The following is a 27,141-nucleotide window of genomic DNA, read 5'->3' on the forward strand; positions in this document are numbered from 1 at the left end:
CTGGCAGCTCTGGCGGCTCCTTGCAGACTGGCAGCTTTGGCGGCATCCTGCAGAAAGGCAGCTCTGGCGGCTCCTTGCAGACTGGCAGCTCCTTGCAGACTGGCAGCTCTATGCAGACTGGCAGCTCCTTGCAGACTGGCAGCTCCTTGCAGACTGGCAGCTCCTTGCAGACTGGCAGCTCTATGCAGACTGGCAGCTCCTTGCAGACTGGCAGCTCTATGCAGACTGGCAGTTCTGAACAGGCGGGAGACTCCGGCAGCGCTGTAGAGAAGGAAGGCTCTAACAGCGCTAAACAGGCGGGAGACTCCGACAGCGCTGGAGAGGAGGAAGGCTCTGGCAGCGCTGGACAGGCGAGGCGCACTGTAGGCCTGATGCGTGGTGCTGGCACTGGTGGTACTGGGCCGAGGACACGCACAGGAAGCCTGGTGCGGGGAGCTGCTACCGGAGGGCTGGGGTGTGGAGGTGGTACTGGAAAAACCGGACCGTGCAGGCGCACTGGAGCTCTTGAGCACCGAGCCTGCCCAACCTTACCTGGTTGAATGCTCACGGTCGCCCTGCCAGTGCAGCGAGGTGGAATAGCCCGCACTGGGCTATGCAGGCGAACCGGAGACACCGAGCGCAAGGCTGGTGCCATGTAAGCCGGCCCAAGGAGACGCACTGGGGACCAGCTGCGTAGAGCCGGCTTCATGGCATTAGGCTCGACGCTCAATCTAGCCCGGCCGACACGCGGAGCTGGAATATACCGCACCGGGCTATGCACCCGCACTGGAGACACAGTGCGCACCACTGCATAACACGGTGCCTGTCCGGTCTCTCTAGCCCCCCGGTAAGCACAGGGAGTCTGCCCAGGTCTCCTACCTGACGTAGCCATACTCCCTGTTAGCCCCCCCCCAAGAAATTTTTGGGGCTGCCTCTCAGGCTTCCATCCGCTACGTCGTGCTGCCTCCTCATATCTGCGCCTCTCAGCTTTCGCCGCCTCCAGTTCTTCTTTGGGGCGGCGATATTCTCCTGGCTGAGCCCAGGGTCCTCTTCCTTCTAATTCGTCCTCCCATGTCCATACCTCCTCTTTGGGCTGCTCCTGTTGCCTCTTCTCCTGCTGCACCTTTGGGCGGCTACACTCCCCTGGTTTAGCCCAGGGTCCTCTCCCGTCGAGGATTTCCTCCCATGTCCAGAAATCCTTATTGCGCGTCTCCTCGCGCTGCTCCTGCCTGTTGACACGCTGCTTGGTCCTTTTGTGGTGGGTGATTCTGTAACGGTTTTCTTGATGAGAAGGAGAGTCGGACCAAAATGCGGCGTGTAGATTGCGATCCATGTTTATTGTGACTATAGCAACACGAATCTAAATACAAACAGTGCAAAATAATCAACGTAATGAAAACCGAAACAGCCTAAACTGGTGCAAACTAACACTAAGGACAATCACCCACCAACACACAGTGAAACCCAGGCTACCTAAATATGGTTCCCAATCAGAGACAATGACTAACACCTGCCTCTGATTGAGAACCATATCAGGCCAGACATAGAAATAGACAAACAAGACATCCAACATAGAATGCCCACCCAGTTCACGTCCTGACCAACACTAAAACAAGGAAAACACACACGAACGATGGTCAGAACGTGACAGTCTGTCTGTCTCTCTGTCTGTCAATTCAATTTCAATTGAATGTAAGGGCGACATTGTCATGGTAAACACATGTTATCATTGTCATGGTAAACACATGTTAACATTGTCATGGTAAACACATGTTAACATTGTCATGGGAAACACATGTTAACATTGGCATAGGAAACACATGTTAACATTGTCATGGGAAACACATGTTAACATTGTCATGGGAAACACATGTTAACATTGTCATAGGAAACACATGTTAACATTGTCATGGGAAACACATGTTAACATTGTCATGGGAAACACATGTTAACATTGTCATGGGAAACACATGTTAACATTGTCATAGGAAACACATATTAACATTGTCATAGGAAACACATGTTAACATTGTCATGGGAAACACATGTTAACATTGTCATGGTAAACACATGTTAACGTTGTCATGGGAAACACATGTTAACATTGTCATGGTAAACACATGTTAACATTGTCATGGGAAACACATGTTAACATTGTCATGGTAAACACATGTTAACGTTGTCATGGGAAACACATGTTAACATTGTCATGGTAAACACATGTTAACATTGTCATGGTAAACACATGTTAACGTTGTCATGGGAAACACATGTTAACATTGTCATGGTAAACACATGTTAACATTGTCATGGGAAACACATGTTAACATTGTCATGGGAAACACATGTTAACATTGTCATGGGAAACACATGTTAACATTGTCATGGGAAACACATGTTAACATTGTCATGGGAAACACATGTTAACATTGTCATGGGAAACACATGTTAACATTGTCATGGGAAACACATGTTAACATTGTCATGGTAAACACATGTTAACATTGTCATGGGAAACACATGTTAACATTGTCATGGTAAACACATGTTAACATTGCCATGGGAAACACATGTTAACATTGTCATGGGAAACACATGTTAACATTGTCATGGGAAACACATGTTAACATTGTCATGGGAAACACATGTTAACATTGTCATGGGAAACACATGTTAACATTGTCATGGTAAACACATGTTAACATTGCCATGGTAAACACATGTTAACATTGTCATGGTAAACACATGTTAACGTTGTCATGGTAAACACATGTTAACGTTGTCATGGGAAACACATGTTAACATTGTCATGGTAAACACATGTTAACGTTGTCATGGTAAACACATGTTAACATTGTCATGGGAAACACATGTTAACGTTGTCATGGGAACCACATGTTAACATTGTCATGGGAACCACATGTTAACATTGCCATGGTAAACACATGTTAACGTTGTCATGGTAAACACATGTTAACATTGTCATGGGAAACACATGTTAACATTGTCATGGTAAACACATGTTAACGTTGTCATGGGAAACACATGTTAACATTGTCATGGTAAACACATGTTAACATTGTCATGGTAAACACATGTTAACGTTGTCATGGGAAACACATGTTAACATTGTCATGGTAAACACATGTTAACATTGTCATGGGAAACACATGTTAACATTGTCATGGGAAACACATGTTAACATTGTCATGGTAAACACATGTTAACATTGTCATGGTAAACACATGTTAACATTGTCATGGTAAACACATGTTAACGTTGTCATGGGAAACACATGTTAACATTGTCATGGTAAACACATGTTAACATTGTCATGGTAAACACATGTTAACATTGTCATGGGAAACACATGTTAACATTGTCATGGTAAACACATGTTAACATTGCCAAAGCAAGTGAAGTGGATAACAAACGAATGGGAAATAAATAATAACATTTAAAAGTAAACATTAAACTCACAAAAGTTCCAAATGAATAAATACATTTCAAATGTCATTTTATGTCTATATACGGTGTTGTAGTGATGTGAAAATAGTTAAAGTACAAAAGGGAATATAAATATTCATAAATATGGGTTGTATTTACAATGATGTTTGTTCTTCACCGGTTGCCCTTCTCTCGTGGCAACAGGTCACAAATCTTGCTGCTGTGATGTCACACTGTGGTATTTCACCCAATAGATATGGGAGTTTATCAAAATTGGGTTTGTTTTCAAATTCTTCGTGGGTCTGTGTAATCAGTGGACAATGTGTGTCTCTAATATGGTCTTACATTTGGCAGGAGGTTAGCAAGTGCAGATCAGTTTCCACCTAATTTTGTGGGCAGTGAGCACATAGCCTGTCTTCTCTTCTCTCACTCTACCTCTCCTTCTCTCCCCCCTTCCCTCCCTCCCCATCTCTCTCTCTCTCTCTCTCCCTCCTTCCCATCTCTCTCTCTCTCTCTCCCTCCTTCCCATCTCTCTTCTCTCGCTCTACCTCTCTCTCTCTCCCTCCGTCCCCCTCCCCATCTCTCTTCTCTCGCTCTACCTCTCTCTCTCTCCCTCCCTCCTCCTCACCATCTCCCTCCCTCCCTCCCTCTCTCTCTCCCTCTCCCTCTCTCTCTCCCTCCCTCCCCCTCCCTCTTCCTCCCTATGCCTCTCTCACTCTACCTCTCTCTCTCTACCTCTCTCTCTCTACCTCTCTCTCTACCTCTCTTCCTCTCTCTGTCACTACTCTCTGACATACAATATTCCTAACCAGACACACAGACATTGAATTATTGATATGAAGGTGAGGGGAGGTTGGATCTCTGCACTGCTTTCTAATGTAGTCTACAGGGAGAGTAGAGAGGGGAACTGCTCTGTAGCCCAGGGGACAGTACTGTATAGATGGGTCTTTGTAATTGGTCCAGGGGGGGGGTTAAGGGGTTAAAAGAGGGTTTAAGAGGTACCAATCTTTGCAATATAAGTGACAGAAGAGACATTTGAATAAATAATTGAATACCTTTTGCAATAGTATGGTATACATTTGAATAACTGTGCATGATTGGTCTTTAATAAAGTTAAAAAAAAATAATGAAAAGTTTTGCTTACAGCACCTGGTATTCCCAGGCGGTCTCCCATCCAAGTACTAACCTGGCCCGACCCTGCTTAGTTTCCGAGATCAGGCGTGTTCAGTATGGTACGGCCACATAGCGAATGTTGTTTACCCCATTTTCTCCCCGAATTCCATCCTTTGCTCATCGCTGCAACTACCCGAATGGGCTCCGGAAAGGCGAAAGTCGAGTCATGCGTCCTCTGAAACATGACCTGCCAGGCCACACTACTATCGATATCAAATTGCTCGCTTAACCCGGAAGTCAGCCGCACCAATGTGATTAGGAGGAAACACTGTTAGACTGACAACGGAAATTAGCTTGCAGGCGCCCAGCCCTACCACAAGAAGTTTCTAGAGCGCGATGAGCAAAGGTAAGCCCCCTTGGTAAAATCCTCCCTTACCACAAGAAGTTTCTAGAGCGCGATGAGCAAAGGTAAGCCCCCTTGGTAAAATCCTCCCCTACCACAAGAAGTTTCTAGAGCGCGATGAGCAAAGGTAAGCCCCCTTGGTAAAATCCTCCCCTACCACAAGAAGTTTCTAGAGCGCGATGAGCAAAGGTAAGCCCCCTTGGTAAAATCCTCCCCTACCACAAGAAGTTTCTAGAGCGCGATGAGCAAAGGTAAGCCCCCTTGGTAAAATCCTCCCCTACCACTGTATGATGACAAGTGTGCACCTTCCTATGGGGTTCCCGGTCACGGCTGGCTGTGATTGGATGTTTTGTCAACACCAGGGATAGACACAGTAGCTCTGGGTTTAAATCCAGACCATTATCAGTTGAATCAGCTGTGTTAGTAGGGCTGGAACAAAAGCCTGCAAAAGGACTAAAATAAAATAACGTACTCTAGCTATAATCCAGATCCTCTCACGTGTGTGTGTGTGTGCGTGTGCGTGCATGTGCGTGTGTGTCTGTTCGTATGTGTGTGTAGGGTCATAGACGTTGACCAAATAGTCTCCTATAGTATTCCCATCACATTGTGTTGTTTCTCTGTTGTCTACAGTCATCTGTTCTCACCTCCCAGACGCCTTCGTAGTTCTGTTTCTTCAGCCTGATGGCCCAGTTCTCAGGACAGGCGTCAGAACAATGGTCCATGCTGAGAATTGTGGGCCGCGTCAGAACCACCCCCGGAGGACCACAGCTCACTATGGGACTCAGCAGGGTCTGGCAGCCCGCCAGGGGTAACCTGCATGGGTGGAGAGAGGAGGAGGAGTTATGAGGAGTAGGCAGAGGGTAGGAGGGGTTAGTTGACGGTAGGGGCAGAAGGGAGATGGGAGGAAGGGTTGGTAGGTGGGTAGTGGGGAAGGGTTAGGGTTAACTTCACACATCTAGATAATCTGAGGCAGGTTTACTTTAACATCACACATCTATATAATCTGACGCAGGTCTACTTTAACTTCACACATCTAGATAATCTGAGGCAGGTCTACTTTAACTTCACACATCTAGATAATCTGACGCAGGTCTAATTTAACATCACACATCTAGATAATCTGACGCAGGTCTAATTTAACTTCACACATCTAGATAATCTGACGCAGGTCTAATTTAACTTCACACATCTAGATAATCTGAGGCAGGTCTACTTTAGCATCACACATCTAGATAATCTGACGCAGGTCTAATTTAACATCACACATCTAGATAATCTGACGCAGGTCTAATTTAACATCACACATCTAGATAATCTGACGCAGGTCTAATTTAACTTCACACATCTAGATAATCTGAGGCAGGTCTACTTTAGCATCACACATCTAGATAATCTGACGCAGGTCTAATTTAACATCACACATCTAGATAATCTGACGCAGGTCTACTTTAACTTCACACATCTAGATAATCTGACGCAGGTCTACTTTAACTTCACACATCTAGATAATCTGACGCAGGTCTAATTTAACATCACACATCTAGATAATCTGACGCAGGTCTAATTTAACATCACACATCTAGATAATCTGACGCAGGTCTACTTTAACATCACACATCTAGATAATCTGACGCAGGTCTACTTTAACTTCACACATCTAGATAATCTGACGCAGGTCTACTTTAACTTCACACATCTAGATAATCTGACGCAGGTCTACTTTAACTTCACACATCTAGATAATCTGACGCAGGTCTAATTTAACATCACACATCTAGATAATCTGACGCAGGTCTACTTTACCATCACACATCTAGATAATCTGACGCAGGTCTCCTTTAACATCACACATCTAGATAATCTGCAGTAGCTAGCAGGTGGTAGAACCTTTACATCAGTGCAGCTGGTTAACTGGTACTGTCACTGTGAGCTGCATTGATCATTGTTTTTAACAAGGCCATGCAGTGTAAAAAATAAAGTATGTTATTAACATCTAGATGTATGATGGTAATAAACTACTGAGAATAAACTACAGTCTTACTCTATGGTAATAAACTACAGTCTTACTCTACGGTAATAAACTACAGTCTTACTCTACGGTAATAAACTACAGTCTTACTCTATGGTAATAAACTACAGTCTTACTCTACGGTAATAAACTACAGTCTTACTCTACGGTAATAAACTACAGTCTTACTCTATGGTAATAAACTACAGTCTTACTCTACGGTAATAAACTGCAGTCTTACTCTATGGTAATGAACTACAGTCTTACTCTACGGTAATAAATTACAGTCTTACTCTACGGTAATAAACTACAGTCTTACTCTATGGTAATAAACTACAGTCTTACTCTATGGTAATAAACTACAGTCTTACTCTATGGTAATAAACTACAGTCTTACTCTATGGTAATAAACTACAGTCTTACTCTACGGTAATAAACTACAGTCTTACTCTATGGTAATAAACTACAGTCTTACTCTATGGTAATAAACTAGTCTTACTCTATGGTAATAAACTACAGTCTTACTCTGTGGTAATAAACTAGTCTTACTCTATGGTAATAAACTACAGTCTTACTCTATGGTAATAAACTACAGTCTTACTCTATGGTAATAAACTACAGTCTTACTCTATGGCAATAAAGTCTTACTCTATGGTAATAAACTGCAGTCTTACTCTATGGTATAAACTACAGTCTTACTCTATGGTATAAACTACAGTCTTACTCTATGGTAATAAACTGCAGTCTTACTCTATGGTATAAACTACAGTCTTACTCTATGGTAATAAACTGCAGTCTTACTCTATGGTATAAACTACAGTCTTACTCTATGGCAATAAACTACAGTTTTACTCTATGGTAATAAACTACTGAGAATAAACTACAGTCTTACTTTATGGTAATAAACTACAGTCTTACTCTATGGTAATAAACTACAGACTTACTCTATGGCAATAAACTACAGTCTTACTCTATGGTAATAAACTACAGTCTTACTCTATGGTAATAAACTACAGTCTTACTCTATGGTAATAAACTACTGAGAATAAACTACAGTCTTACTCTATGGTAATAAACTACAGTCATACTCTATGGTAATAAACTACAGTCTTACTCTATGGTAATAAACTACAGTCTTACTCTATGCTAATAAACTACAGTCTTACTCTATGTAAGGGAATACCCCCCTGAATTGTACAAAAATGAATGGCAAGATATTGGCATTGGACAAACCATGTACACGATGTCCAATACCACCCAAAGCGGCGTTGATTCGTGCAAAGTATATGGCAAATGCCATATGGCAATTGCCAATTGTAACACCTCAAAAATCCAACAGGGGGCGAGTGCGCTCCACCTGGGTTTTTCATATTGGAAATGCAACCCAAGTCAACATCCAAAAGAAAAATTTTGAAAAAAGGATATTTTTTTCAAAAACTTTTCACCCCTTAAGAAAGTGCTTTCTGGACCGTTTTTCAAAATTCTTTCAATTTTTATATCAATTACACATGTATAAGAACTTTATCAACATACTTTAGTCATACTTTATTATCATTTTTTTTTTTTTTTTTACTAGTGCATAAGGCATATGTTTTCTCCATTTGGAATATGATTTCATAGGAAGTCAAAAGTCAAAAGTCAAAAATGTCAAAATTTGGTAAAAAACTTCACACATCCTTAAAAAAGTGCTTTCTGGACCGTTTTTCAAAATTCTTTCGAATTTTGTGTCAATTACACACGTATAAGAACTGTATCAACATACTTTATTCGTATTTTATTATCATAATTTTTTTTTTTTTTTTTTACTTGTGCATAAGGCATATGTTTTGTCCATTTGCAATATGATTTAATAGGATGTCAAAAGTCGAAAATTTGATTTTTTTTTTAAACTTTAAAAACTAAAAAAAGTGCTTTCTGGACCGTTTTTCGAAATTGTTTCGATTTTAAGACAATTAATCATGTGTAAGAAGTGTATGAATATACTTTTGTAAAATGTTATTATCACAATTGTATTTTTTTTACTTGTGCATAAGGAATATGATTTGTCCATTTGCAATATGATTTCATAGGAAGTCAAAAGTCAAAGTCAAAAGTCAATTTTTTGGGGGGCCAAAATTGACTGAACTGATGAACTCGGGACGGCCGGGCAGTGATAGTTGTTCATTTCCATCACTCGTTGTGTTGATTTCATCATGTCCATTTGCAATATGTTTTTTCACTATAGAATCATATTGCAAATGCGCGTGCAACTGGTAACCGGGAAAAAAAAAATTATGATTTCATTATGTCCATTTGTTTATGTTTCCTTACTTTTTCAAAGTCACTGTGCATTTGCAATATGTTTTACCATCACGAATTTGTCATGCTCAAAATTCAAACTATACTTTGCTCAAACTATACCTTTGTCAACTTGTATTATCATAATTTTTTTTTGTTTTACTTGTGCATAAGGCATATGTTTTGTCCATTTGCAATATGATGTCATAGGAAGTCAAAAGTCAAAGTCAAAAGTAACGATTTTCCTCCGTGCAACTGGTGATCTGAAATGTGCAACTGGTGATCTGAAATGTGCAACTGGTGATCTGAAATGTGCAACTGGTAACCCCAAAAAAAATAATTTGATTCTATGTTTCCTTACTTTTTCAAAGTCACTGTGCATTTGAAATATGTTTTAATGGGCAGGTACCATCACGAATTTGTCATGCTATAAAAATCCTGCAGGAATGTGAAATTGACTGGCCCGATGAACTCGGGATGGCTTTGCAGTGATTCTGGGTCATCTCAATCGCTCGTTTGGGTTGATTTCAGAATGTCGCTTTTGGTGATGTTTTTTCACTATAGAATCATATTGCAAATGCACGTGCAACTGGTCACCCAAAAAAAACATGTTTTGATTTTTTTTGTTTATGTTTCCTTACTTTTTCAAAGTCACTGTGCATTTGCAATATGTTTTTTCACTATAGAATCATATTGCAAATGCACGTGCAACTGGTCACCCCCCAAAAAATTTTTTAGATTTTTTTTGTTTATGTTTCCTTACTTTTTCAAAGTCACTGTGCATTTGCAATATGTTTTTTCACTATAGAATCATATTGCAAATGCACGTGCAACTGGTCATCCCCCCAAAAAAATTAGATTTTTTTTGTTTATTTTTCCTTACTTTTTCAAAGTCACTGTGCATTTGCAATATGTTTTTTCACTATAGAATCATATTGCAAATGCACATGCAACTGGTCACCCAAAAATAAAAAAATGTTGTTTATGTTTCCTTACATTTCAAAGTCACTGTGCATTTGCAATATGTTTTTTCACTATAGAATCATATTGCAAATGCACGTGCAACTGGTCATCCCCCCAAAAAAAATTTAGATTTTTTTTGTTTATTTTTCCTTACTTTTTCAAAGTCACTGTGCATTTGCAATATGTTTTTTCACTATAGAATCATATTGCAAATGCACATGCAACTGGTCATCCCCCCCAAAAAAATTTAGATTTTTTTTGTTTATGTTTCCTTACTTTTTCAAAGTCACTGTGCATTTGCAATATGTTTTTTCACTATAGAATCATATTGCAAATGCACGTGCAACTGGTCACCCCAAAAAAAAAAAGTTTGATTTTTTTTGTTTATGTTTCCTTACTTTTTCAAAGTCACTGTGCATTTGCAATATGTTTTAATGGGCAGGTACCATCACGAATTTGTCATGCTATAAAAATCCTGCAGGAATGTGAAATTGACTGGCCCGATGAACTCGGGATGGCTTTGCAGTGATTCTGGGTCATCTCAATCGCTCGTTTGGGTTGATTTCAGAATGTCGCATTTGGTGATGTTTTTTCACTATAGAATCATATTGCAAATGCACGTGCAACTGGTCACCCAAAAAAAAAAAAATTTGATTTTTTTTGTTTATGTTTCCTTACTTTTTCAAAGTCACTGTGCATTTGCAATATGTTTCAATGGGCCGGCACCATCACGAATTGGTCATGCTATAAAAATCCTGCAGGAATGTGAAATTGACTGGCCCGATGAACTCGGGATGGCTTTGCAGTGATTCTGGTTCATCTCAATCGCTCGTTAGGGTTGATTTCAGAATGTCGCTTTTGGTGATGGTACCTCACTGTTTAAACATATTGCCAATGTACAAGAGTCAAGTGGACAAGAGTCCATCAGTCAATTAGATATCATTCTGACACCAAACTGATACAAACTGACACCAAACCCACTTTTTCCAACTCGTTTAGTAGCCAACTATTACATACTTCAGAGCTGGCCCAAAATTCACAACGCCTTGGGTTCAAACCATAAAAAAACCATAAAACACGTAGTTACGTTCTAGCTGCGGGTCCATTTCTTATGTTATGTGTTGGCCTAGCTGAGGCGACCCCGAATCCCAAGTTTCGGCTCGATAGGTCAGTTGGTGTCCGAGAAAAACCCTAATTGGTGATGGAAATCCACTATTTTCCATGACTTGCTACGGGGTCCTTGAACGAGCTATCGGACAGAAACGTCGGGGTCCGTCTCTATGGGCCGAGCCGGTTTCAATGCACCTAGCCTTGCGTCTCTGAGACTTTTCTAAACGTCGTCATTTTCGTGATGGTCAAAATGAATTGAAGGTATTGCAAATGTACGAGGCTGTTTCTCGGTCCGAGAACCTTCTAGAGCCACGTAACTCACCACGCACCATCGACCGGAGGTCTAGAACAGGTTTCTAAATTTTCGGAACTCTAGGTCTGACGGTTCTTTTTTAGCTCGAACAAAGCTAACTATTGCAGCCACTGTCTGTCCCTACGCACCCCAATACGTCCCTCCATTCAAGTTATGTTTTAGTGTGATTTTCTTTTCCTTTGAATTTTTTGGGGAAAAATTACTGATTTACAGTTCATGGGGGTTGCCTAATCACACATATGAAGTTTTGGACAGATCTGACTTTTTTAACCCTTCGAAACAGCCCCTGAGACACCAATTATGGCACTTCCGGTTGGCACAGGAAGCTACAAATCAACACATATCCTCATTGGGGTATGCTGTTACAGAATCCTGAGTTTTAAGTCCTTACGTTAAGAATTGACTGATTTACACAGGGTTGAATGCACTATGTCTGTCAAACTGCAGGCAGGGTATGGGTAAACACTTTTAGGGGCATTTTAACCACTTCCGGTTGGTCCAGGAAGCTCAGAATCAACACAGGTAGACCTCATAGTGGCCTGATGGACTGGTACCGAAGACAGGTTCATACGGCATTCATAACCCATATAGACTTCAGGTTGAAATTAGGGGTGCAGGCAATGTATTCCTATGGGGAGAGATGACACTGTAATCTGTGAGATCAAAAAACACTGTTTTACTGTTAAGGGTTAATGCCACATGGTCAAGGTTAGGCTTGCACGGATCGGGAGGACCTTAGGAACATTCACGTGGTGGAATTTTTCTTCTCACCTAAACGGTTCTCTCACTGTCACTCAAAAGCAAATGACATTGTGGGGCAGGCTTCATTTTGGGCCTACTTTTCTAATGGTCGTTGCGCTTAGACCGAGCGAGCTACGGTCAAGCGGGATAGCTCGTTGAACTCAGCACAGTCAGGAGACTATGGTGATGCCATTTTTTGTGTTGATTTCAGAATGCCATTTTGGTGATGGTCCCTCTCCGTTTAAACATATTGCAAATGCACAAAAGTCAACTAGCAAGTCAGTGTCCACCAGTCATTTAGATGTCATTATGACACCAAACGGATATCAATTGACACCAAACCCACTTTTTCCTACTCATTTAGAAGCCAACTATCACATATGTCAGAGCAGGCCCATAATTCACAGCGCCTTCGGTTTAAAACATAATAAAAAGGTAAAACACATAGTTACGTTCTAGCTGCGGGTCCAGTTCGGACATTATGTGAAGGCCTATGTGAGGCGACCCCGAATCCCGAGTTTCGGCTCGATAGGTCATTTGGTGTCCGAGAAAAACCCTAATTGGTGCTGAAAATCCACTTTTTTCCATGCCTTGCTACGGGGTCCTTGAACGAGCTATCGGACAGACACGTCGGGGTCCGTCTCTATGGGCCGAGCCGGTTTCAATGCACCTAGCCTTGCGTCTCTGAGACTTTTCTAAACGTCGTCATTTTCGTAATGGTCAAAATGAATTGAAGGTATTGCAAATGTACGAGGCTGTTTCTCGGTCCGAGAACCGTCTAGAGCCACGTAACTCACCACGCACCATCGACCGGAGGTCTAGAACAGGTTTCTAAAGTTTCGGAACTCTAGGTCTGACGGTTCTTTTTTAGCTCCAACAAAGCTAACTATTGCAGCCACTGTCTGTCTCTACGCACCCCAATACGTCCCTCCATCCAAGTTGTGTTTTAGTGTGATTTTTTTTTCCTTTGATTTTTTTGGGGAAAAATGACTGATTTACAGTTCATGGGGGTTCCCTAATCACACATATGAAATTTTGGAGAGATCAGACTTTTTTAACCCTTCGAAACAGCCCCTGAGACACCAATTATGGCACTTCCGGTTGGCACAGGAAGCTACAAATCAACACATATCCTCATTGGGGTATGCTGTTACAGAATCCTGAGTTTTAAGTCCTTACGTTAAGAGCTGACTGATTTACACAGGGTTGAATGCACTATGTCTGTCAAACTGCAGGCAGGGTATGGGTAAACACTTTTAGGGGCATTTTAACCACTTCCGGTTGGTCCAGGAAGCTCAGAATCAACACAGGTAGACCTCATAGTGGCCTGATGGACTGGTACCGAAGACAGGTTCATACGGCATTCATAACCCATATAGACTTCAGGTTGAAATTAGGGGTGCAGGCAATGTATTCCTATGGGGAGAGATGACACTGTAATCGGTGAGATCAAAAAACACTGTTTTACTGTTAAGGGTTAATGCCACATGGTCAAGGTTAGGCTTGCACGGATCGGGAGGACCTTAGGAACATTCACGTGGTGGAATTTTTCTTCTCACCTAAACGGTTCTCTCACTGTCACTCAAAAGCAAATGACATTGTGGGGCAGGCTTCATTTTGGGCCTACTTTTCTAATGGTCGTTGCGCTTAGACCGAGCGAGCTACGGTCAAGCGGGATAGCTCGTTGAACTCAGCACAGTCAGGAGACTATGGTGATGCCATTTTTTGTGTTGATTTCAGAATGCCATTTTGGTGATGGTCCCTCTCCGTTTAAACATATTGCAAATGCACAAAAGTCAACTAGCAAGTCAGTGTCCATCAGTCAATTAGATGTCATTATGACACCAAACCCACTTTTTCCTACTCATTTAGAAGCCAACTATCACATATGTCAGAGCAGTCCCATTATTCACAGCGCCTTTAGTTTAAAACATAATAAAAAGGTAAAACACATAGTTACGTTCTAGCTGCGGGTCCAGTTCGGACATTATGTGAAGTCCTATGTGAGGCGACCCCGAATCCCGAGTTTCGGCTCGATAGGTCATTTGGCGTCCGAGAAAAACCCTAATTGGTGCTGAAAATCCACTTTTTTCCATGCCTTCCTACGGGGTCCTTGAACGAGCTATCGGACAGAAACGTTGGGGTCCGTCTCTATGGGCCGAGCCGGTTTCAATGCACCTAGCCTTGCGTCTCTGAGACTTTTCTAAACGTCGTCATTTTTGTAATGGTCAAAATGAATTGAAGGTATTGCAAATGTACGAGGCTGTTTCTCGGTCCGAGAACCGTCTAGAGCCACGTAACTCACCACGCACCATCGACCGGAGGTCTAGAACAGGTTTCTAAAGTTTCGGAACTCTAGGTCTGACGGTTCTTTTTTAGCTCCAACAAAGCTAACTATTGCAGCCACTGTCTGTCTCTACGCACCCCAATACGTCCCTCCATCCAAGGTGTGTTTTAGTGTGATTTTTTTTTTCTTTGATTTTTTTGGGGAAAAATGACTGATTTACAGTTCATGGGGGTTGCCTAATCACATATATGAAGTTTTGGACAGATCTGACTTTTTTAACCCTTCGAAACAGCCCCTGAGACACCATTTAAGGCACTTCCGGTTGGCACAGGAAGCTATAATTCACCACATATCCTCATTGGGGTATGCTTTTACAGAATCCTGAGTTTTAAGTCTTTACGTTAACAACTGAGTTATTTACGGAGGGTTTAGTATATGTGTGTTATTTCAGAAAATCATAGAAAATCACAGAAATCTCGCAGAGCTCCGCAGCACACTTTAAAAAGATTCGTATGAACACCCTGCAACTGGATCTGTAACCGTTGAAAAAAAAAAACGCCTATTTGTGACCATCGCCAAGTTGTCATTGTTCCGTTTCTCTTAAATGACGATAGATAAATGGCTGGTTCTTTTTTTATTGACACCGGAGGCTCCTTGACTTTGACCTGAAGTGGAAAAATAATTTCTCTATTTCCATTTAGGACCTTTAATCCCAGAAAAACGGCCATAACTCAAAAACCGTCGAGGCCTAGACGCCATCTTGTTCGGGGCCAACTGCCCATTATGCCAAACCTACGCTCACCAAGTTTCGGCTTCGAAATATTTTCCGTTTTCGAGATAAGGCCCCGTCGTGATTCGTGATGTTTTGCCAAATTGCCATATGATTCCGTATGCCCTCTTGTGGGAAATTCCGGGATAGCGGAAAAACGGTCAAAAACTTGTTTATTTTATAAAACGGAAACCGAATGTCCGACAAAGTTCATTTGATGACTTCCCGGTAGGTCTGGCCCTACCGCACGGCCCGACGCCGACCGCGAATTTTACAAACGATTTCGGACGTCTAGTAAGGGACCGTACATTTGCAATATGGACTTTCTCACTGATCATACACGAAATGCCGAAATGTTCCCTTAAGGTATGGTAATAAACTACTGAGAATAAACTACAGAATAAACTACTAACAGGCTGTGTGTGTGTGTGTGTGTGTGTGTGTGTGTGTGTGTGTGTGTGTGTGCATGTTTTGCTGGGTTTTGTGGACAGGGAGGCAGATGGGATCACACACACACACACACACACACACACACACACACACACACACACACACACACACACACACACACAAACACACACACACACACACACACACACACACACAGCCTGTTAGTTAAAGTTAAAGAGCCCACCTTAAATCTTCTTTCCTCTGAGCGGTGAGATATATCTCATAGATCTTTCCCCTGGGGATGGCCTCTGGAGGGATCAGCAGGCTGATGCCTAAACAACAACACCACAGAAGAAGAAGAATGAATCAAAACACAAATAACACCACCACAGAAGAAGACAGAGAGAGAGAGAGAGAGAGAGGCTCATTTGTTGTGTCTGAACGGTGCTTTTGTAATTCCACAAAGGAGGCAAGCCGGAGGACCGACAGGACGGATGAGGATAACACACAGGCACACGCGCATGCGCACACGCACACGCCTGACAGAAGAGAACGAATACCTCAGAGAACAGTTGAAGTGAAGGATTCTCATCACGTAGTTCTCCACTAAAACATGTGTCTCCTGTTCTACAGGAAGATAAACAACATGTGTCTGCTGTTCTACAGGAAGATAAACAACATGTGTCTCCTGTTCTACAGGAAGATAAACAACATGTGTCTCCTGTTCTACAGGAAGATAAACAACATGTGTCTGCTGTTCTACAGGAAGATAAACAACATGTGTCTGCTGTTCTACAGGAAGATAAACAACATGTGTCTCCTGTTCTACAGGAAGATAAACAACATGTGTCTCCTATTCTACAGGAAGATAAACAACATGTGTCTCCTATTCTACAGCTAGACTACTACAGGAAGATAAACAACAGGTGTCTCCTGTTCTACAGGAAGATAAACAACATGTGTCTCCTGTTCTACAGGAAGATAAACAACGTGTCTCCTGTTCTACAGGAAGATAAACAACATGTGTCTCCTGTTCTACAGGAAGATAAACAACATGTGTCTCCTGTTCTACAGGAAGATAAACAACATGTGTCTCCTGTTCTACAGGAAGATAAACAACATGTGTCTCCTGTTCTACAGGAAGATAAACAACATGTGTCTCCTATTCTACAGCTAGACTACTACAGGAAGATAAACAACATGTGTCTCCTGTTCTACAGGAAGATAAACAACATGTGTCTCCTATTCTACAGGAAGATAAACAACATGTGTCTCCTGTTCTACAGGAAGATAAACAACATGTGTCTCCTATTCTACAGGAAGATAAACAACATGTGTCTCCTGTTCTACAGGAAGATAAACAACATGTGTCTCCTGTTCTACAGGAAGATAAACAACATGTGTCTCCTGTTCTACAGGAAGATAAACAACATGTGTCTCCTGTTCTACAGGAAGATAAACAACATGTGTCTCCTGTTCTACAGGAAGATAAACAACATGTGTCTCCTATTCTACAGCTAGACTACTACAGGAAGACATCTGGTTAAATGCAACATGCATGTCTCATGCACTTTCATGGAAGCAAATGTGTGTTTGTAATTATATATTCATATCTCACATATACAATATCTAAATGTTTGCATGACCAGAATGAGGATATCTCTCCTTCTCTGTGTGTGTGTGTGTGCTCATGTGTGTGTGTGTGTGTGAGTCTGTGTGTGCGTGTTTGCTTGTCTAGCGCCAAGTGAGAAGATTAGTGTCAAGGGTTTGAGTTAATCCATGCATACAATATGTGACAGCATATACACAGAGAGAGAAAGAGAAAAGAGAGAGACAGAGAGAGAGATAAAGGAGAGAGAAAGGAGAGCGAGTGAAAGGAGAAAGAGAGAGAAAAGAGAGAAAGGAAGGATAGAGACAGAGAGAAAAATGAGAGGGAGAGAGGGGGGAAAGGAGCGAGAGGGGGGAGAGAGAAAGGAGAGAGAGCGAGAGAGCGAGAGGGGGAGAGAAAGGAGAGAGAGTAAGTGAGATAAAAGAGAAAGAGAGACAGAGAGAGGAAGGAGAGAGACAGAGAGATACATGAGAGAGAGAGAAAAGGGAGAGAGAGTGAGAAAGGAGAGAGAGAGACAGAGAGTATGAGAAAAGAAAGGGAGAGGGAAAGATCATTATCTCTCTCCAGATACTACTGAATGATCTGACCAACAGAAACACTGTTGTCACTTATATAACTAACTACTGAATAGTGGAGAGGAGGAGAGACAAGAAGAGAAGACAGAGAGGATTCCAGACTTTCTGATGTTCTATATTACCAGACCATCAAGACTTTACCTGCGTCAGTCATCTATGACTAGCAGCAGTGATGTCATTAACGACGAAGGTTCCATTTGAGGTCATTTGGTCTAAAGTCGTTTCCTGGAAGTCTTACGTCTCTCTCTCTCTCTCTCTCTCTGTGTTCCGTCCTGCTACAGATCTCTATCTGTTTGACCTGTAGTTACTGGCCGTGTTCAGATATAGCTCATCTAAAAAAATGTTTTTTTAAACTTCAGTTGTTTAAAAAAAAAATAGAACAGTGCTTTCCAAATGAATCCATATGAATGTGACTGAGGAGTGACGTCTCCTATAATAATACTATGTGTATATTTGTAGCTGACATTTTAAATGTTGCTGTGGAAGTTTTTTTCATCTTGGCAGTTTGAATAAGAAGTCCCAGTCAGTGGTGATGACGCATGGTTTCTGGGTAATCATCAACGTGGCCCGAAGCTAATCTGCTTTCTCACTCTCTATGCATGCATCCCAAATTGCACACTAACCCCTAAATAGTGCACTACTTTTAGCCATAGGGCTCTGGTCAAAGGTAGTGCACTATACAGGGAATAGGTTTCCGTTTGTGATGCGACCCATGTTTCTAGGTAACCATCACCATGGCCTGAAGATAACCTGCAGTGCTTTCTCCCTCTCCATACGAGACACTAATGTAGACACTCATACAGACTGAGTTCCAAACGGCACCCTATTCATTACGTAGTGCACTACTTTTATCCAGGGCCCATGTGGAAATAGGGTGCATTAACCAGGGCCCATAGGGAATAGGATGCATTTGGGATTCAGTCACAGCCTTCAACATGACCCTATGCTGCTGGTGTCCCTCTCCTTTCCCTGGCCTTTCTGCAAACCTTCATGCAGACAGGCAGACAGGCAGACGGGCAGGCAGACAGACAGACAGGCAGGCAGGCAGACAGACAGACAGACAGACAGACAGACAGGCAGGCAGGCAGGCAGGCAGGCAGGCAGGCAGACAGACAGACAGACGGGCAGACAGGCAGACAGGCAGACGGGCAGACGGGCAGACGGGCAGACGGGCAGACAGGCAGACAGGCAGACCGGTAGGCAGGCAGATATTCTATCAGTCCGTGGCAACATGATGAAGTCTCTGGCCTGTAAGAGAGACTAATTACTCTGAATTAACTCAGTGGCCCTGGAGTGGGTTGAGCTGTAGTGGACAGAGATGACCCTATCAGTTTACTGGGCTGGACTGACTACATGGCTAAGGCACATATGGATTGGCTGAAGACCGTGTATGTGTTGCTAAACTAGAAAAGAAGTCCACACAGACTCACACAGACCCATTGCCATAATGATGCCGTTTTTTCTTCAAATATCTACCGTAGCAGTCAAAAGTTTGGACACACCTACTCATTCAAGGGTTTTTCCTTAATTTTGACTATTTTCTACATTGTGGAATAATAGTGAAGACATCAAAACTATGAAATAACACATATGGAATCATGTAGTAGTGTTAAACAAATCAAAATATATTTTATATTTGAGATTCTTCAAAGTAGCCACCCTTTGCCTTGATGACAACTTTGCACACTCTTGGCATTCTCTCAACCAACTCCATGAGGTAGTCACCTGGAATGCATTTCAATTAACAGGTGTGCCTTGTTAAAAGTTAATTTGTGGAATTTCTTTCCTAAATGCGTTTGAGCCAATCAGTTGTGTTGTGACAAGGTATGGCTCTCTTCTGTATACCACCCCTATTTGGTAAAAGATCAAGTCCATATCATGGTAAGAACAGCTCAAATAAGAAAAGAGAAGCGACAGTCCGTCATTACTTTAAGACATGAAGGTCAGTCAATCCGGAAAATTACAAGAACTTTGAAAGTTTCTTCAAGTGCAGCTGCAAAAATCATTAAATGCTATGATGAAACTGGCTCTTATGAGGACCGCCACAGGAAAGGAAGACCCAGAGTTACCTCTGCTGCAGAGGATAAGTTCATTAGAGTTACCAATAGACATATCTCAAGTAACAGACACATCTCAACATCAACTGTTCAGAGGAGACTGCGTGAATCAGGCCTTCATGGTCGAATGGCTGCAAAGAAACCACAACTAAAGGACTCCAATAAGAAGAAGAGACTTGATTGGGCCAAGAAACATGAGCAATGGACTTTAGACCAGTGGAAATCTGTCCTTTGGTCTGATGAGTCCAAATTTGAGAATTTTGGCTCCAACCGCCGTGTCTTTGCGAGACGCAGAGTAGGTGAACGGATGTTCTCCACATGTCGGGTTCCCACCGTGAAGCATGGAGGAGGTGCTGTGGGGATGTTTTGCTGGTGACACATGCTACCACAGCATTCTGCATCGATACGCCATCCCATCTGGTTTGCGCTTATTGGGAATATAATTTGTTTTTCAACAGGATAATGACCCAACACACCTCCAGGCTGTGTAAGGGCTATTTGACCAAGGAGAGTGATGGAGTCCTGCATCAGATGACCTGGCCTCCACAATCACCCTACCTCAACCCAATTGAGATGGTTTGGGATGAGTTTGACCGCAGTGAAGGAAAATCAGAAAACAAGTGCTCAGCATATGTGGGAACTCCTTAAAGACTGTTGGAAAAGCATTCCTCATGATGCTGATTGAGAGAACGCCAAGAATGTGCAAAGCTGTCATCAAGGCAAAAGGTGGCAACTTTGAAGAATCTAAAATCTAAAATATATTTTGATTTGTTTAACACTTTCTGTTACTACATGATTCCATATGTGTTATTTCATAGTTTTGACGTCTTCACTACTTTTCTACAATGTAGAAAATAGTAAAAAATTAAGATAAACCCTGGAATGAGAAGGTGTGTCCAAACCTTTGACTGGTACCTTACGTTTTCAATCAATAAACCCATCAACCAATCAGCTCTTACCTGTGTTGGGGATGGTGAGTCTACCCCCCAGGAAGTTGAATGTCCCATACGAGGTGTTAGCCACGTCCCGCGGCAACGTCTTGAAGTACGTCTGATTGGACAGCCGGGTCATAAACTCCGCAGGGTCAGAGGTCATCTTCCCGTTGTGTAAGGTGTGGTGCGACCCGTTGGGTAGGGGGTCCAGGAGCGGACCGTTGGTCATTGAGAACTTAGCGGTGCCGGTGTGTGTGGTGCCGTCGTGACGTGAGTGCAGGGTTCCTTGGTAGCTGGTGGTCGTGGTGGTTAGGTCAGGCTGGATGGTAAGCAGATGGGAGTTCTCTAAAACAGATCAGAGACCAGGAGTGAACAACAGCAGCAAGGGACACACACACCGTCACAGCACAACAGGAAACTACCTCATCTTTAACACTCACACACACACACCCCCACACACACACACACCCACACACACACACACACACACACACACACACACACACACACACACACACACACACACACACACACACACACAGAGGAAGAGAAAAAAGAGAGAGGGAAACATAAAGTCCCAGAGACAGAAGCACACAAACACAGAATGCTGTTATAATTAAGACACAACTCAGATTCAGAGGAGGTTTAGCAGGCAGAGTCTAGAAAGGCTTCCATGGTGACTCAGAGGAGGTTTAGCAGGTAGAGTCTAGAAAGGCTTCTATGGTAACTCAGAGGAGGCTTCCATGGTGACTCAGAGGAGATTTAGCAGGCAGAGTCTAGAAAGGCTTCCATGGTGACTCAGAGGAGATTTAGCAGGTAGAGTATAGAAAGGCTTCCATAGTGACTCAGAGGAGATTTAGCAGGCAGAGTCTAGAAAGGCTTCCATGGTGACTCAGAGGAGATTTAGCAGGTAGAGTATAGAAAGGCTTCCATGGTGACTCAGAGGAGATTTAGCAGGTAGAGTATAGAAAGGCTTCCATGGTGACTCAGAGGAGGTTTAGCAGGTAGAGTATAGAAAGGCTTCCATAGTGACTCAGAGGAGGTTTAGCAGGCAGAGTCTAGAAAGGCTTCCATGGTGACTCAGAGGAGGTTTAGCAGGTAGAGTCTAGAAAGGCTTCCATGGTAACTCAGAGGAGGCTTCCATAGTGACTCAGAGGAGATTTAGCAGGTAGAGTATAGAAAGGCTTCCATAGTGACTCAGAGGAGGTTTAGCAGGCAGAGTCTAGAAAGGCTTCCATGGTGACTCAGAGGAGATTTAGCAGGCAGAGTCTAGAAAGGCTTCCATGGTAAATCAGAGGAGGTTTAGCAGGTAGAGTCTAGAAAGGCTTCCATGGTGACTCAGCGGAGGTGTAGAAGGCAGAGTTTAAAAAGCTTCCATGGCGACTCAGGGGAGGTTTCCATGGCGACTCAGAGGAGGTATAGCAGGCAGAGTTTAAAAAGAGGAGAGGAGCAACAAGTCAACACACACACAATTTCTATGTTAGTAGATATACTGTACTGTACAGACAGATGACTGTAGACAACAGAGAAACAACACAATGTGATGGGAATACTATAGGAGACTATTTGGTCAATGTATATGACCCTACACACACATACGAACACACACACACACACACACACACACACACACACACACACACACACACACACACACACACACACACACACACACACACACACACACACACACACACACAACAATAACAAACACAACAAAAATGCTGAGTAGAATAGGTAACACAAGGGGCAGTAGATTAGTATGGTGAGACTAGATGACACAAGGGACAGTAGATAGTATGGTGAGACTAGATGGCACAAGGGACAGTAGATTAGTATGGTGAGACTAGATAACACAAGGGACAGTAGATTAGTATGGTGAGACTAGATAACACAAGGGACAGTAGATTAGTATGGTGAGACTAGAGAACACAAGGGACAGTAGATTAGTATGGTGAGACTAGATAACACAAGGGACAGTAGATGATAATGGTGAGACTAGGTAACACAAGGGACAGTTGACACATTGGGTGTACAGTATAGGTTGAATGAAGGACAGTACAGACTGACAGATTGACGGAGGGATGGAAGGAAGGGTAGAAAATAAAACAAAGAGCATTGTCCTACTGCTGCGGGGACCAGGGCCGGGGCGGGGGCCAGGGGGGCGGGGGGCCCGGTGCCGAGGTGCCCACACACCTGGCTTGCTAGGCTTGATGCCCATAGGCTGGAAGCCCGTGGTCAGGATGGACGAGTCCGCTACGTCAGCGTCCAGACCCTCCTTCTTACGGCGGTAGACCAGGACCACCACGATGAGGATGAGGGTCAGACAGAGAGCTACGGCTACAATACCCACATACAGGGCCACATCCTCAACTCCACTGGCAGCTAGAGAGAGAGAGAGAGAGAGAGAGAGAGAGATGGTTAGTGTCAGAGGGAGGGGCACAGCAATCGTGCCAACGTACAGAGCCATGTCCTCACTCACAGCTAGAGAAAGAAAGAGAGAGAGCAGGGTGAAGGGAGAAAGAGAGAGAGAGAGCAGGGTGAAGGGAGAAAGAGAGAGAGCAGGGTGAAGGGAGAACGGGAGAGAGAGAGCAGGGTGAAGGGAGAAAGAGAGAGAGCAGGGTGAAGGGAGAAAGAGAGAGAGCAGGGTGAAGGGAGAAAGCGAGAGAGAGAGCAGGGTGAAGGGAGAAAGAGAGAGAGTGAGCAGGGTGAAGGGAGAAAGAGAGGGAGAGAGGAATGGTGGGATGCAAAAAATAGACAATTTAACTGTCGGAATTGACCTAGGTCTGTCAAACAGTAAGTACTACACCAGCTAGAATTAGGTTCCCATCTGATCCTCAACCAGCTTTAGAACTCCCATCTGGTCCTCAACCAGTTAGAACTCTGTTCCCATCTGGTCCTCAACCAGTTAGAACTCTGTTCCCATCGGATCCTCCAACCAGTTAGAACTCTGTTCCCATCTGATCCCATCTGGTCCTCAACCAATTAGAACTCTGTTCCCATCTGATCCTCAACCAGTTAGAACTCTGTTCCCACCTGATCCTCCAACCAGTTAGAACTCTGTTCCCACCTGATCCTCAACCAGTTAGAACTATGTTCCCATCTGATCCTCCAACCAGTTAGAACTCTGTTCCCATCTGGTCCTCCAACCAGTTAGAAGTCTGTTCCCATCTGTTCCCATCTGATCCTCCAACCAGTTAGAACTCTGTTCCCATCTGGTCCTCAACCAGTTAGAACTATGTTCCCATCTGATCCTCCAACCAGTTAGAACTCTGTTCCCATCTGATCCTCAACCAGTTAGAACTCTGTTCCCATCTGATCCCATCTGATCCTCAACCAGTTAGAACTCTGTTCCCATCTGGTCCTCAACCAGTTAGAACTCTGTTCCCATCTGATCCTCAACCAGTTAGAACTCTTTTCCCATCTGATCCTCCAACCAGTTAGAACTCTGTTCCCATCTGATCCTCCAACCAGTTAGAACTCTGTTCCCATCTGATCCTCTACCAGTTAGAACTCTGTTCCCATCTGATCCTCTACCAGTTAGAACTCTGTTCCCATCTGATCCTCAACCAGTTAGAACTCTGTTCCCATCTGATCCTCCAACCAGTTAGAACTCTCTTCCCATCTGATCCTCCAACCAGTTAGAACTCTGTTCCCATCTGATACTCAACCAGTTAGAACTCTGTTCCCATCTGATCCTCCAACCAATCAATAGATTCCTCAGCAGCACTACACATCACCATAAAGCTATTGCTTAGGAAGAAGACACAAACACACTCTTCAGACCAACAAACACAAACACACACACACCCACACCAGAGGAGAGCGGTGGAGGAGATAAATGGAAGATTGAGTAACCTATTGACTCTGTAAGTCCCACCGACAGTGTGTGTGTAGGGAGACAGAGATTGTGCGTGTGTGTGAGCGTTTGTGTTCTAATCAGCAGAGTAGCAGGGATAAGGGATTGGCTACGGCTGTCTCCTGGGCTGGTTGGGTTTGGGTGGCGGAGGTGGGAGCTAAGCCCCATCGACAATGGTGTGTGTGTGTTTGCATGCGTATTTGTGTGTCTGTGTCTGTGTGTGTGTTCATGTGTGCCTGTGTGTCTGTTTGTATGTGTGTGTGTGTGTGTGTTTGCGTGCGCGTTTGTGTTTCTGTGTGTGTGTTCGTGTGTGTGTGTGTGTGTGTGTGTGTGGTTTTATGTGGTTGTGTGGGTGGGAGTTGTGCCACCTAAGTCTTCGGCTGGGAGGGAGACATGAAGGGAAACATGGAGGGAAACATGGAGGGAAACATGAAGGGAAACATGGAGGGAAACATGGAGGGAAACATGGAGGGAAACGTGGAGGGATATAGTCAGAGGGAAACATGGAGGGATATAGTCAGAGGGTAACATGGAGGGAAACATGGAGGGAAACATGAAGGGAAACATGGAGGGAAACATGGAGGGAAACATGGAGGGAAACATGGTGGGAAACATGGAGGGATATAGTCAGAGGGAAACATGGAGGGAAACATGAAGGGAAACATGGAGGGAAACATGAAGGGAAACATGGAGGGATAAAGTCAGAGGGAAACATGGAGGGATATAGTCAGAGGGTAACATGGAGGGAAACATGGAGGGAAACATGGAGGGAAACATGAAGGGAAACATGGAGGGAAACATGGCGGGAAACATGGAGGGAAACATGAAGGGATATAGTCAGAGGGAAACATGGAGGGAAACATGGAGGGAAACATGGAGGGAAACATGAAGGGATATAGTCAGAGGGAAACATGGAGGGAAATAGTCAGAGGGAAACATGGAGGGAAATAGTCAGAGGGAAACATGGAGGGAAACATGGAGGGAAACATGGAGGGAAACATGAAGGGAAACATGGAGGGAAACATGGCGGGAAACATGGAGGGAAACATGAAGGGATATAGTCAGAGGGAAACATGGAGGGAAATAGTCAGAGGGAACCATGGAGGGAAACATGGAGGGAAATAGTCAGAGGGAAACATGGAGGGAAACATGAAGGGAAACATGAAGGGAAACATGGAGGGAAACATGAAGGGAAACATTGAGGGAAACATGAAGGGAAACATGGAGGGAAACATGGAGGGAAACATGGAGGGAAACATGAAGGGAAACATGGAGGGAAACATGAAGGGAAACATGGAGGGAAACATGGAGGGAAACATGAAGGGAAACATGGAGGGAAACATGAAGGGATATAGTCAGAGGAAAACATGGAGGGAAATAGTCAGAGGGAAACATGGAGGGAAACATGGAGGGAAACATGGAGGGAAACATGAAGGGAAACATGGAGGGAAACATGGAGGGAAACATGGAGGGAACATGGAGGGAAACATGGAGGGATATAGTCAGAGGGAAACATGGAGGGATATAGTCAGAGGGTAACATGGAGGGAAACATGGAGGGAAACATGAAGGGAAACATGGACGGAAACATGGAGGGAAACATGGAGGGAAACATGGTGGGAAACATGGAGGGATATAGTCAGAGGGAAACATGGAGGGAAACATGAAGGGAAACATGGAGGGAAACATGAAGGGAAACATGGAGGGAAACATGCAGGGAAACATGAAGGGAAACATGGAGGGAAACATGGAGGGAAACATGGTGGGAAACATGGTGGGAAACATGGAGGGATATAGTCAGAGGGAAACATGGAGGGAAACATGAAGGGAAACATGGAGGGAAACATGAAGGGAAACATGGAGGGAAACATGAAGGGAAACATGGAGGGAAACATGGAGGGAAACATGGAGGGAAACATGGAGGGAAACATGGAGGGATATAGTCAGAGGGAAACATGGAGGGAAACCTAACATACACAATGATAGAGACCTAACACTCAGACATACTGATAGGGACCTAACAGACACACTGATAGGGAACCATACACGGCCAAACAAAGAAACAGAAAAACTAGAATGCCCACGCAAATCACACCCCAACCTAACCAAATAGAGAAATAAAAAGGCTCTCTAAGGTCAGGGCGTGACACATAGATTGTGGATTCCATCAATGTAAATGGCTGCATCATTTCTAATCCCCCATATATATATATGGTGTGTGTGTGTCAATTTTATATATAGTTATATTTATATTTGTATATGTATTTATATTTATATATTTATATTTAGATTTATATATGTATTTATATT

General features: G+C 43.3%; 1 protein-coding gene across 1 annotated transcript in view; it reads right to left on the bottom strand.

Moving 5' to 3' along the window:
* The window catches only part of LOC139366100 (netrin receptor UNC5A-like), a 508,756-nt gene that overhangs the window by 60,522 nt on the left and 421,093 nt on the right, over positions 1-27,141 (bottom strand). Inside the window, exons 8-11 of the mRNA XM_071103198.1 lie at positions 23,101-23,358; positions 21,001-21,318; positions 16,045-16,132; positions 5,587-5,755 (exon numbers count right to left, since the gene is read on the bottom strand). Coding sequence (XP_070959299.1) covers positions 5,587-5,755; positions 16,045-16,132; positions 21,001-21,318; positions 23,101-23,358 — 833 coding nt within the window. The remainder of the gene's footprint in view (positions 1-5,586; positions 5,756-16,044; positions 16,133-21,000; positions 21,319-23,100; positions 23,359-27,141) is intronic.

This window comes from Oncorhynchus clarkii, chromosome 14, assembly GCF_045791955.1.
Source record: "Oncorhynchus clarkii lewisi isolate Uvic-CL-2024 chromosome 14, UVic_Ocla_1.0, whole genome shotgun sequence".
NCBI lineage: Eukaryota > Metazoa > Chordata > Actinopteri > Salmoniformes > Salmonidae > Oncorhynchus > Oncorhynchus clarkii.